The sequence below is a fragment of the Heptranchias perlo genome, chromosome 38 (assembly GCF_035084215.1).
Source record: "Heptranchias perlo isolate sHepPer1 chromosome 38, sHepPer1.hap1, whole genome shotgun sequence".
Taxonomy (NCBI): domain Eukaryota; kingdom Metazoa; phylum Chordata; class Chondrichthyes; order Hexanchiformes; family Hexanchidae; genus Heptranchias; species Heptranchias perlo.
In genome coordinates this window covers 4,621,683-4,634,599 of record NC_090362.1, presented here as the reverse complement: position 1 = coordinate 4,634,599, position 12,917 = coordinate 4,621,683, and the positions used below count along the sequence as shown (strand labels likewise).

The following is a 12,917-nucleotide window of genomic DNA, read 5'->3' as shown; positions in this document are numbered from 1 at the left end:
TATAACGCACACTCTGTATAACACGCACCCTGTATAACGCACACCCTTTAAAACGCGCACCCTGTATAACGCACACCCTGTATAATGCACACCCTGTATAACACACACCCTGTATAACTTGCCCTTACAATTGAAGAGCTTGTTTATATAATTAATAGTTATCATGGGCCATGTGTAGGTCAATGTAAAATCATATAAAGTAACTGCTTAAAGTATTTCTCAGTTACTTTCCATGAATTTTTTTGAAAGATGAAAGTTTCTGTCACACAAAGAAAACCACTTTCGGTTCTAGCCAAAAGCTGGAGCCATGCCTAAGATCTTCAGGCAACATAACTGTGAGAATTCGTCTCATTATCGACAGCAGCTGGTCTGGGAGTAGACGGGAACCGGACAATAATTCTCTCACACCACCCAGTGGCCGGCTTTATAATGTAATAACTTTGCACTATCTCTGTATAAAAATCCATGCTTGTCACAAAATAATTTACAGGGTCTTGAGAGATACATTGGCCACTGACAGTCCATAAAAGCATTTTATTTGCCCTGGTTGAATTCTGAAAGAAGATCGCAATACTAAAGGCAAAAGATTGATTTTTTAGGGACTCTGGGGGTTCCCTGCTCTGAAAAATTAGATTTTTGGAATGTATTGAAATTCATCTTTCAAACCTAAAAGGCCATAGATATTTTAAATATGAAAATAAAGCATTAGTCTGTGAATCAGTCCAACTATACAGGGCCCAGTTGCTCCCATTGGGAGTTTAAGTCATACATGACAGCTGGTCATGGTCGGGCTATGGGGAAGAGCAGGGGAATGGGACTAATCGGATAGCTCTTTCAAAGAGTTGGCACAGGCACGAGGGGTCGAATGGCCTCCTTCTGTACTGTATCATTCTAAGATTCTAAGATTCTGTGTTTGGATTCAGTGCTACTTCTGTTGGTAAAACTCAATGTTAAAAACCACATTCTCCTGAGGTTTCCGGGAGCAACCATGGCTCAGCTTTTCTGCACATGTGCAGGCAGATCATATGACTCCTGGTCACCAGGGGCTGATTACTGGTCACCAGGGGCTGATTACTGGTCACCGGGGGCTGATTACTGGTCACCAGGGGCTGATTACTGGTCATCGGGGGCAGATTACTGATCACCAGGGGCTGATTACTGGTCATCGGGGGCAGATTACTGGTCACCAGGGGCTGATTACTGGTCACCGGGGGCAGATTACTGATCACCAGGGGCTGATTACTGGTCACCAGGGGCCGATTATTAATCACCGGGGGCAGATTACTGGTCACCGGGGGCTGATTACTGGTCACCGGGGGCTGATTACTGGTCACCAGGGGCTGATTACTGGTCACCGGGGGCTGATTACTGGTCACCAGGGGCAGATTACTGGTCACCGGGGGCAGATTACTGGTCACCGGGGGCAGAATACTGATCACCAGGGGCTGATTACTGGTCATCGGGGGCAGATTACTGGTCACCAGGGGCTGATTACTGGTCACCGGGGGCAGATTACTGGTCACCGGGGGCAGAATACTGATCACCAGGGGCTGATTACTGGTCATCGGGGGCAGATTACTGGTCACCGGGGGCTGATTACTGGTCACCAGGGGCTGATTACTGGTCACCGGGGGCAGATTACTGGTCATCGGGGGCAGATTACTGGTCACCAGGGGCTGATTACTGGTCATCGGGGGCAGATTACTGGTCACCAGGGGCTGATTACTGGTCATCGGGGGCAGATTACTGGTCACCAGGGGCAGATTACTGGTCACCAGGGGCTGATTACTGGTCATCGGGGGCAGATTACTGGTCACCAGGGGCTGATTACTGGTCATCGGGGGCAGATTACTGGTCACCAGGGGCAGATTACTGGTCACCCCGCGGGGGCTGATTACTGGTCACCAGGGGCCGATTATTAATCACCGGGGGCAGATTACTGGTCACCGGGGGCAGATTACTGGTCACCGGGGGCTGATTGTTGGTCACCAGGGGCAGATTACTGGTCACCAGGGGCAGATTACTGATCACCGGGGGCAGATTGTTGGTCACCAGGGGCAGATTACTGGTCACCGGAGGCTGATTACTGGTCACCGAGGGCAGATTACTGATCACCGGGGGCAGATTGTTGGTCAGTGGGGGCTGATTGTTGGTCATTGGGGGCAGATTACTGGTCACCGAGGTCAGATGGGACTTTAGAGTGAATTCCAGTGTCAGTTTTCAGGAGGTAAATTTGGATCTGAATTATTGAGTTCAGTCACATCTCAATTAATTATTATTCACACCACAAACACTTTTATTTATCGAGATTTACATTTTTAATTACACTCCAGTACATTATTGATTCTAATCACACTGTAACAAATCAAACCGCATCAATCACATCTCAAACTATTGCCAAGTGAAAAAGCAAACTTGCATTTATATAGCGCCTGTCACAACCTCAGGACGTCCCAAAGCATTTTACAGCCAGTGAAGTACCTTTTGAAATGTAGTCACTGTTGTAATGTAGGAAACGCAGCAGCCAATTTGCACACAGCAAGATCCCACAAACAGCAATGAGTTTTAGTGATGTTGGTTGAGTGATGAATATTGGCCAGGGCACTGGGAAGAACTCCCCTGCTCTTCTTCAAATAGGGCCACTGGATCTTTTACATCCACCCGAGAGGGCAGACAGGGCCTCGGTTTAACATCTCATCCGAAAGACGGCACCTCCGACAGTGCAGCACTCCCTCAGTACTGCACTGGGAGTGTTAGCCTGGATTATGGGCTCAAGTCTCTGGATTGGGACGTGAACCCATGACCTTCTGACTCCGAGGTGAGAGTGCCACCCACTGAGCCATAGGCAATGAATTCCTTTTTGAAGTTCAGTCACTGTTGTTATGTAGTTGAATTGCTAGCTCAATCACCCTACACATGAACGGCTTTACCTCACAGGAAAGTCTCTGGTGCAGTCTGAGTCCAGTTAAATGTCCCATCATAGGCTCGCCATTTCTACCAATGAGCAGTAATATGTCCCACCACCGTGGACTCAGTGATGGTCGCAGCAGCTCATGGGATGGTCTGTTAGAAGTCTAAGGAGAGTCTTTCTTTACCAGTGAACATGGAAAAGGGGGACACTGAGGGCTGAAATTCCACAGTGGAGGCAGGGGGGTTTAGAAATCTCCCACCAGAGTTACGAGCGGTATAAACTCGAGCTCATCCAAAACTCTGCTGCCCGTATCCTAACTCACACCAAGTCCCGTTCACCCATCACCCCTGTGCTCGTTGACCTACACTGGCTCCCAGTCTGGGAATGCCTCGATTTTAGAATTCTTATCCTTGTGTTCAAATCTCTCCAAGGCCTCGCCACCCCTTATCTCAGTAACCTCCTCCAGCCCTACAACTCTCCGAGATCTCTGCGCTCCTCTAATTCTTGCCTTTTGTGCACCCCCCACTCCTTTTGCCCCACCATTGGCGGCCGTGCCTCAGCCCTCTGGACCCTAAGCTCTGGAATTCCCTCCATGAACCTCATTGCCTCCCTACTTCTCCTTTAAAGAGGCTGCTTAAAACCTACCTCTTTGATGAAGATTTTAGCCACCTGTCCTAATATCTCCTTCTTTGGCTTGGTGTTGATTTTTGTCTGATTACACTCCCGTGAAGCGCCTTGTGACGTTTTACTACGTTAAAGGCGCTATATAAATGCAAGTTGTTGTTGCGTTGGGAGAACCCCAGGGAATGCCGCACCGACTTTGTGCCAAATGCAGACAGATGGCGTCATGGGCAACGTGCCCTTGGGTCTTCCGTGACTATGGCGGCTCTCGTTTCTGTCTTCCTTCTGACCCTGTGAGGCAGCGGCTGGTCTCCTCTCGGCTCCCCCCCGTGACGGTATAGCTGAGACCAGGGACTCAGCGCCTGGGCGATTACGGGCATTGTCCCTCCTCCCGGCAGTCTGCGGTGCAGGGCATCAGGCCTCTGACGTACTGAGCCGCTCTCCATTCGCCGTTACCACTGCAATCCCTTCTTCGTTCCCCTCCCATGACTGCCACGGTGGTCTGGCTGATCGGGAATCATTCCAGCACTTCTCTCTGCACTGAGGGACAGGGAGGGACATTTCCGCTGGATCAAGCCAAGCCCCTCCTGCGTGATATTCCGACAGAAATCCACATGCAAGGTGCTTAAACTGCTCCCGTAAATAGTCACTGCTTCCAGAGTTTTATCAGTCACCCTCGCACAATTTTCTAATTTCAAGGTATTCAGTTTGGTGCATTTCTGTAGGATTTGTATAATGCAGCCGTCTGTGATGTGCCCACATCCTGAAAGTATCACCGACAGCAAGTTTGGACACCTGGGAAAAGATTATATTTTAATTTGCTAACTGTGGAATGACTAATACATTATTAATACTACTAATACATAATAATTATAGATATAACACCAAGTCAACACCAACACACTAACCGCTGCAAACTGCTAAGCTCAGTAACACTGTGACATTGTCCCTCTTCTCTTAGGTAACTGCGATACAATCAATGTGGCCCATGACCAGTTTGGTTCCACCCCTTAAAGCGTCACTGCAAACACAGCAACAGTGAACAGTGTCCCACTCTGGGGTGGCCGCTCTTTGTGGGAACAAGTACCAATGCTAAAAACTGAAAATGAAATAACTATTATTTAAAACCTATCCGGTTCAGACAGTGATGTCTGTGTGGGTTTTCAATGAATAAATACCCTAGGCTCAATGGATATCATTCTCGCCTCTGAGTTAGAAGGTTACGGGTTCTACGTCCCACTCCAGAGACTTGAGCACATAATCCAGGCTGATACCCCAGTGCAGTACGAAGGGAGTGCTGCACTGTTGGAGGTGCCACTTTTCAGATAAGACATTAAACCAAGGCCCCATCTGCCCTCTCAGGTGGATATATAAGATCCCATGGATCTATTTCGAAGAAGAGCAGGTGAGTTCTCCCTGGTGTCCTGGCCAATATTTATCCCTCAACCAACATCACTAAAAACAGATTATCTGGTCATTATCTCATTGCTGTCTGTGGGATCTTGCTGTGCGTAAATTGGCTGCCACGTTTCCTACATTACAACAGTGACTACACTTCAGAAATACTTCATTGGCTGTAAAGTGCTTTCAGATGTCCAGAGGTTGTGAAAGGCGCTATATAAATGCAAGTTCCTTCATTCTTTCAATGTTTGAAACACACCAACTGAGCTGAAATACGTCATTCAATTGGCTCCTTGGTTGCATGACATGGATGCTCCTCCCCCTTTCATCAGTTCTCTATGTATTGTATTAGATTTACAGTGAGTACATTTCTGTACATTATTTGCCCAGTTTCAGTTCAGTGAGAGAGCCAGGTGGCCAATTCAGCATTCGGACTGTCAACTTGTTCAGAGTGATCACAATCCAGGCTGCCAACATCGAGCATCAAACATCCCCGGAGTATGTGTCTTTGAAGTAAGTTAAACCTTTTACCCCCACATTCCTGAGCTTCCTATTTACTGGAAATGCAATCAGGCCTTCAGTTAACCACCACACTGCAAACCTATTTGAAGGACATGTATTTATTATAGTTTTTAAAAAATATTCTCTGGATGTGGGCGTCACTGGCAAGGCCGTCATTTATTGCCCATCCCTAGTTGCCCTTGAGAAGGGGGTGCTGGGCCGTCTTCTTGAGCCGCTGCAGTCCGTGTGGTGAAGGTTCTCCCACAGTGCTGTTAGGGAGTTCCAGGATTTTGATGCAGTGACGATATATGTCCAAGTAAGGATGGTGTGTAATGGGATGGTGTGTGACTTGGAGGGGAACGTGCAGGTGGTGTTGTTCCCATGTGCCTGCTGCACTTGTCCTTCTTGGTGGTAGAGGTCGCGGGTTTGGGAGGTGCTGTCGAAGAAGCCTTGGCGAGTTGCTGCAGTGCATCCTGTGGATGGTACACACTGCAGCCACAGTGCGCCAGTGGTGGATGGAGTGATAGCATCTGTTTAATATGTAGTACAACAGGCTCGTTTTATAAACGGAATAGGCAGTGTAACGAAGTGTAATGGGCTCATAATCAACAACAACAACAACAGCAACAACAACAACAACAACAACTCGCCTTTATAACATCTTTAATATAGTGAAACATCCCAGAGGCACTACACAGGAGCATTATTGGACAAAATTTGACACCGGACCAATGAAGGAGATATTAGGATGGGTGGTTAAAAGCTTGGTCAAAGAGATAGGTTTTAAGGAGCACCTTAAAGGAGGAGAGAGAAGGGGAGAGGTTTAGGGAGGGAATTCCAGAGCTTAGGACCTGGGCAACTGAAGGCACGGCCGCCAATGGTGGAGCGATGGATGTGGGTGATGCACAAGAGGCCAGAATCGGAGGAACGCAGGGTTGGAGGGTTGTAGGGCTGGAGGAGGTTAGAGATCATTATAGAATCATAGAATCATAGAATGATAGAGCACAGAAGGAGGCCATTCGGACAATCATGCCTCTGCTGTCTCTTTGAAAGAGCTATCCAATTAATTCCACCTCCCCTGCTCTTTCCCCGTAGCCCTGCAAATTTTTCCTCTTTAAGTATTTATCCAATTCCCTTTTGAAAGTTATTATTGAATCTGCTTCCGCCGCCCTTTCAGGCAGTGCATTCCAGATCATAACAACTCGCTGCTTAAAACATTTTTTTCTTCATGTCGCCTCTGGTTCTTTTCCCCATCACCTTAAATCTGTGTCCTCTGGTCACCGACCCTTCTGCCACTGGAAACAGTTTCTCCTTATTTACTCTGTCAAAACTATTCATGATTTTGAACACCTCTATCAAATCTCCTCTTCACCTCTCTGCTCTGAGGAGAACAACCCCAGCTTCTCCAGTCTCTCCACATAACTGAAGTCCCTCATCCCTGGTACCATTCTAGTAAATCTCTTCTGCACCCTCTCTAAGGACTTGACATCTTTCCTAAAGTGTGGTGCCCAGAATTGAACACAATACTCCAGCTGAGGCCTAACCAGTGTTTTATAAAGGTTTAGCATAACTTCCTTGCTGTTGTACTCTATGTCTCTATTAATAAAACCAAGGATCCCATTTGCCTCTGGGGGCCAAGGATACATCCTTGGGGGGCTCCAGAGCTAGTAGTGCGGAGCCAGGAAGAGAAGGCATTGAATGAGATTCTCTGGCTATGACTGGATAGGTTAGAGTGAAACCAGGGAGGGGCAGTCCCACTCGGCTGGACCACGGAGGAGAGTTGTTGGAGGAGGAGGATGTGGTCAACTGTGTCAAATGCTGTAGACAGGTCGAGAAGGATGAGCAGGGTTAGTGCACCACAGTCACTGTCACATAGGATGTCATTTTAAAATTCTCATCCTTGTATTCAAATCCCTCCATGGCGTCACCCCTCCCTATCTTTGTAACCTCCTCCAGCCCTACAACCCTCCGAGATCTCTGTGTTCCTCCAATTCTGGCCTCTTGTGCATCACCCACATCCTTCGCTCCACCACTGGCGGCCGTGCCTTCAGTTGCCTAGGTCCTAACCTCTGGAATTCCCTCCCTAACTCTCTCTCCTCCTTTAAGTTGCTCCTTAAAACCTACCTCTTTGACCAAGCTTTTGGTCACCCGTCCTAATATCTCCTTATGTGGCTCGGTGTCAAATTTTGTTTGAAAATCGCCCCTGTGAAGCGCCTTGGGATGTTTTACTAAATTAAAGGCGTTATATAAATGCAAGTTGTTGTTGTTGTTGTGACCTTGATAAGGGCCGTTTCAGTGCTGTGGCAGCCATGGAAACTTTGGAGAGGTTCAAACATGGAGTTGCGGGAAAGTTGGGCACAGATTTGGGAGGCAACAACACAGTCAAGGATTTTGGAGAGGAAAGGGAGGTTGGAGATGGGGCGGTAGTTCGTAAGGACAGAGGGGTCAAGGGTGGGTGTTTTGAGGAGGGGGGGTGATGACGGCAGATTTGAAGGGGAGGGGGTCAGTACCTGAGGAGCTAACATGGCCAAGAAAGGAAGTTGGGTGGTCAGCAGTTTAGTAGGATTAGGGTCAAGGGAGCAGGAGGTGGGTCTTGTAGACAAGATGATCTCAGAGAGGGCATGAGGGGAGCTAGGAGTGAATCTAGAGAAAGATACGAGCTCAGGGCTAGGGCAGGGGGTACCTTGAGGGAAATTTGGCTTGGTGGGCTAGGGGAGGGGAGGGAAGCGGCAGAGGCAGCTGAACGGATGGTCTCAATCTTAGTGTCAAAGTAGTTCATGAGTTCCTCATAACTTGTTATTGGAGGTGAGGGTGCAGGGGTCAGGGGAGAGGGGTTTAAGGAGATGGTTGGTAGTGGAGAAGAGAAGCCGGGGGTTATCCAGGATGATCCTAGAGTAATGAACAGTATTTGCAGAGGAAAGTGAGGCCAGATTGTGCTTGATGTGGTCCTGCCAGGTCAGGCGATGAATGGCTAAACCAATTGTGCACCATGATCGTTCAAGTCTTAAATGGAAGAGGCAGTGTAACAAAAGGCAACAGGCTCACTATATAAATGGAAAAGGCCGTGGTCCAGCATTCTGCTCAGCCTCCTTGTAGAGATCACACATTTTTTTATAAATATTTAAATATTTTGTACAACGTCCCTAATAACTTACTGAGTAAGTCACTGGACCAGGGTAGCTCTGAGCCGAATAAATCAGGTGGCCCCAGATTTAACCTGATTGATGCTGAGTTAACTGACCATAGAATCATAGAAAGTTACAGCACAGAAGGAGCCATTCGGCCCATCGTGTCTGTGCCGACCAAAAAAGACCTATCCAGCTTAATCCCACTTTCCAGCACTTGGTCCGTAGCCCTGTAGGTTACAGCACTTCAAGTGCATATCCAAGTACTTTTTAAATGAGTTGAGGGTTTCTGCCTCTCCCACCCTTTCAGGCAGAGTGTTCCAGACCCCCACCACCCTCTGGGTGGAAACATTTCTCCTCAGCTCCCCTCTAATCCTTCTACCAATTATTTTAAATCTATGTCCCCTGGTCACTGACCCCTCTGCTAAGGGAAATAGGTCCTCCCTATCCACTCTATCTAGTCCCATCATAATTTTATACACCTCAATTAAATCTCCCCTCAGCCTCCTTTGTTCCAAAGAAAACAACTCCAGTCTATTCAATCTTTTCTCATAGCTAAAATTCACCAGCTCTGCAACATCCTGTAAATCTCCTCTGTACCCTCTCTAGTGCAATCACATCCTTCCTGTAATGTGGTGACCAGAACTGTACGCAGTACTCAAGCTGTGGCCTTATCAACATTTTATACAGTTCTAGCATAACCTCCCTGCTCTTATATTCTATGCCTCGGTTAATAAAGGAAAGTATCCCGTATGCCTTCTACCTTATCTACCTGTCCTGCTACCTTCAGGGATCTGTGGACATCCACTCCAAGGTCCCTCACTTCCTCTACACCTCTCAGTATCCTCCCATTTATTGTGTATTCCCTTGCCTTGTTTTCCCTCCCCAAGTGCATTACCTCACACTTCTCCAGATTGAATTCCATTTGCCACTTTTCTGCCCACCTGACCAGTCCATTGATATCTTCCTGCAGTCTACGGCTTTCCTCCTCACTATCAACCACATGGCCAATTTTTGTATCATCTGCAAACTTCTTGATCAAGCCCCCCACATTCAAGTCCAAATCATCAATATAGACCACAAAAAGCAAGGGACCGAGTACTGAGCCCTGCGGGACCCCACTGGAAACAGCCTTCTAGTCACAAAAACACCCGTTGACCATTACCCTTTGCTTCCTGCCATTGACCCAATTTTGGATCCAACTAGTCACTTTCCCTTGGATCCCATGGGCTTTTACTTTTTTGACCTGTCTGCCATGTGGGACCTTGTCAAAAGCCTTGCTAAAATCCATATAGACTACATCAAATGCGTTACCCTCATCGACCCTCCTTGTTACCTGCTGAAAAAATTCAATCAAGTTAGTCAGACACGACCTTCCCTTAACAAATCCATGCTGACTGTCCTTGATTAATCCGTGCCTTTCTAAATAACGATTTATGCTGTCCCTCAGAATCGATTCCAATAATTCCGCAGACCACAGACCCACAATGTCAAATAGCCTCCAATAATCACTGTCAAGGCTGTCACACTAAGGAGAGCAATCGATGAACTAACAAAGATCAGTTAGGGTATGGAACGCTATGAAAGCAGCAGTCAGGAGGAGAGGGGAGGAACTATTTAGAATATTTAGTTCAAAGCGAACATGAAAAGGAAGGTGTGGGAAGAAGTAACATCGACTTTTGTTTTTTATAATCCACAAAATAAAAATATCAGTAAGAAAACATACTTTCAAATGTTTTACACAAACAGAAGAGGCTTGGAAAGAAACTATTCGTCCTTCAACCAACCTGTTACTTATTTGAACCAAGAAGCTGTTGACGAGGTTCTGGTGCCGACTGCAGATATCTCTCTGGAAGCTGCTTTTCATCCAGTCCTCAATGTTACAGATTTTCACCTGGCTCGAGTGCCAGCAGATGGACAGGGAGCGTAACACTGGGCTCAGCAGGAAGTTGGCCTTCTTTAGTTCCGACGGAGAAGAGAAACTCAGCAGAGACCACAGAGCTGGGTCGTGAAAGACCTCATCGAGCGCATGGCAGGTTCTGGACATGTTTCTTCTATTCTCCTTGTCCAAAAATGAGAATATATGTAGCAGGCATTCTCGGTTCAACTCTGTCAGCTGCATTTGAAGGACCTTATCGAACTCAGTGAGAACGGGAACAAGTGGGAGTGTCTGGGAAAACAGCACCGTCCCAGTCTGTATAGGCACTGATCTCAATGTGGACATATATGGGTTAGGAATGTAGCCTATTCTTGGGGTGACAACTGTAGTTTAAATATAGACGGCTGCACCTCTAAGAGAGAGTTCAGCGTCAGTTCTGCTGATTAAATAATGGGGGATGAGGTGAGATGATTATTTCCCTATAGTGTGTATCAAGTACTTCCCCGAATGTTTGACAATATCCTCACACATGTTGAATTTATTGGTTTATGCTTCCTTTAAGCTACCAACAGGCCATTTTTATCAGACTGTTGGGAATGCATGTTCCTCACCTCAACAGCCACCAATTAGAATTTAATTTCTTACTGGATTTGTGTTAACGTCTAATCCCAGGAACACACAGGAACACATCGGTCTGCACTGTATAGGCACAGAGTCATCGTTAATACGGGGGGGCACTATATGGGCACAGTCATCGTTGATACGCGGGCACTATATGGGCACGCAGTCATCGTTAATATGGGGGGCACTATATGGGCACGGAGTCATCGTTAATATGGGGGGCACTATATGGGCACAGAGTCAGCGATAATACGGGGGGCAATATATGGGCACGGAGTCATCGTTAATACGGGGGGCACCAAATGGGCTCGGAGTCATCGTTAATACGGGGGCACTATATGGGCACGAAGTCATTGTTAATACGGGGGGGCAATATATGAGCACGGAATCATCGTTAATACCGGGGGCACCAAATGGGCTCGGAGTCATCGTTAATACGGGGGGCACTATATGGGCACGGAGTCATTGTTAATACGGGGGCACTATATGGGCACAGAGTCAGCGATAATACGGGGGCACTATTTGGGCATGGAGTCATCGTTAATACGGGGGGCACTATATGGGCACAGAGTCATCGTTAATATGAGGGGATACAATTCCTGCGCCATGAGGGAACTCTGGGACCATGTGCGCAGGAAGTGCCTCCGGCTGCTCGAGCTCAAACTCAGTTCCTGAGCTTGAGGAGCGGTTGGAATCGCCGCAGGTCATACAGGAGGCTGAGAATTACAGCCACAGAGAGCTCAGGACAGTGAGTGGCCATCTGGCAGGTTAGGACGAGGCAGGCAGTGCAGGAATCCGGGAGTGTGTCACTCACTAACCAGTTTTCAGTATTGAATAGCGGTGAGGGTGACGACACCTTGAAGGAGTGCAGTCCGGAGTACGGGGGCACCATGGGGCAAAGGACTGCACGGGGGGCTCAGCGAAGGACTGCACGGGGGGCTCAGTGAAGGACTGCACGGGGGGCTCAGTGAAGGACTGCACGGGGGGCTCAGCGAAGGACTGCACGGGGGGCTCAGTGAAGGACTGCACAGGGGGCTCAGTGAAGGACTGCACGGGGGGCACAGCGAAGGACTGCACGGGGGGCTCAGTGAAGGACTGCACGGGGGGGGCTCAGCGAAGGACTGCACGGGGGGGGCTCAGCGAAGGACTGCACGGGGGGCACAGCGAAGTTTAGGAATGCAGTTGTCATAGGGGATTCAATAGTCAGGGGGACAGACAGGTGTTTCTGCAACTGCAGATGTGAGTCCTGCATGGTGTGTTGCTTCTCTGGAGCCAGGGGAGGGGAACAGCCAGAAGTCGTGGTCCATGTGGGAACCAATGACATAGGAAGGAAAAGGGTCGAGGTCCTGCAATCAGAGTTTCAGGAGCTAGGGGAGGAAGTTAAAAAGCAGGACCTCAAAGGTAGTAATCTCTGGATTACTCCCAGTGCCTCGTGCTAGTGAGTATAGGAATAGTGGGATAAGACAGGTTAATGCCTGGCTGGAGGGACGGTGCAGGAGGGAGGGCTTCAGATTCCTGGGGCATTGGGACCATCCTGGGGCAGGAGGGATCTGTTCACGATGGACAGGTTGCACCTCAACAGAGCTGGGACCAATGTCCTCGTGGGGAGGTTAACTCGTGCTGTAGGGGTTTAAACTAATTTGGCAGGAGGATGGGCACCAGGATGAAACATTAGAGAGGAGAAACAAGGTGCACAGAGGACTGAGAGAGACAAATAGCATTAGAGTAAAGATTAATTCAGAAATAGAAGGGATCAAACAGGGGAAAATGTGAGGCAGTCTAAGATGAGTTTGGAGTGCAAGTGCGTAAATGCACGTAGCGTGATAAATAAGGTTGGTGAGCTGCAGGCACAAGTCGC

The 12,917-nt window shown here is 48.1% G+C and overlaps 1 protein-coding gene across 1 annotated transcript; it reads right to left on the bottom strand.

The window, feature by feature from the left end:
* Nucleotides 1-2,290: 2,290 nt before the first annotated feature.
* Nucleotides 2,291-12,642, bottom strand: fbxl22 (F-box and leucine-rich repeat protein 22). The gene is made up of 3 exons (XM_067973245.1): nt 12,625-12,642; nt 10,347-10,690; nt 2,291-4,327 (listed from the first exon to the last, which is right to left on the bottom strand). The coding sequence occupies exons 2-3, from the start codon at nt 10,679-10,681 to the stop codon at nt 3,985-3,987; spliced, it is 678 nt and encodes a 225-aa protein (XP_067829346.1). The 5' UTR covers nt 10,682-10,690; nt 12,625-12,642; the 3' UTR covers nt 2,291-3,984.
* Nucleotides 12,643-12,917: the final 275 nt, after the last annotated feature.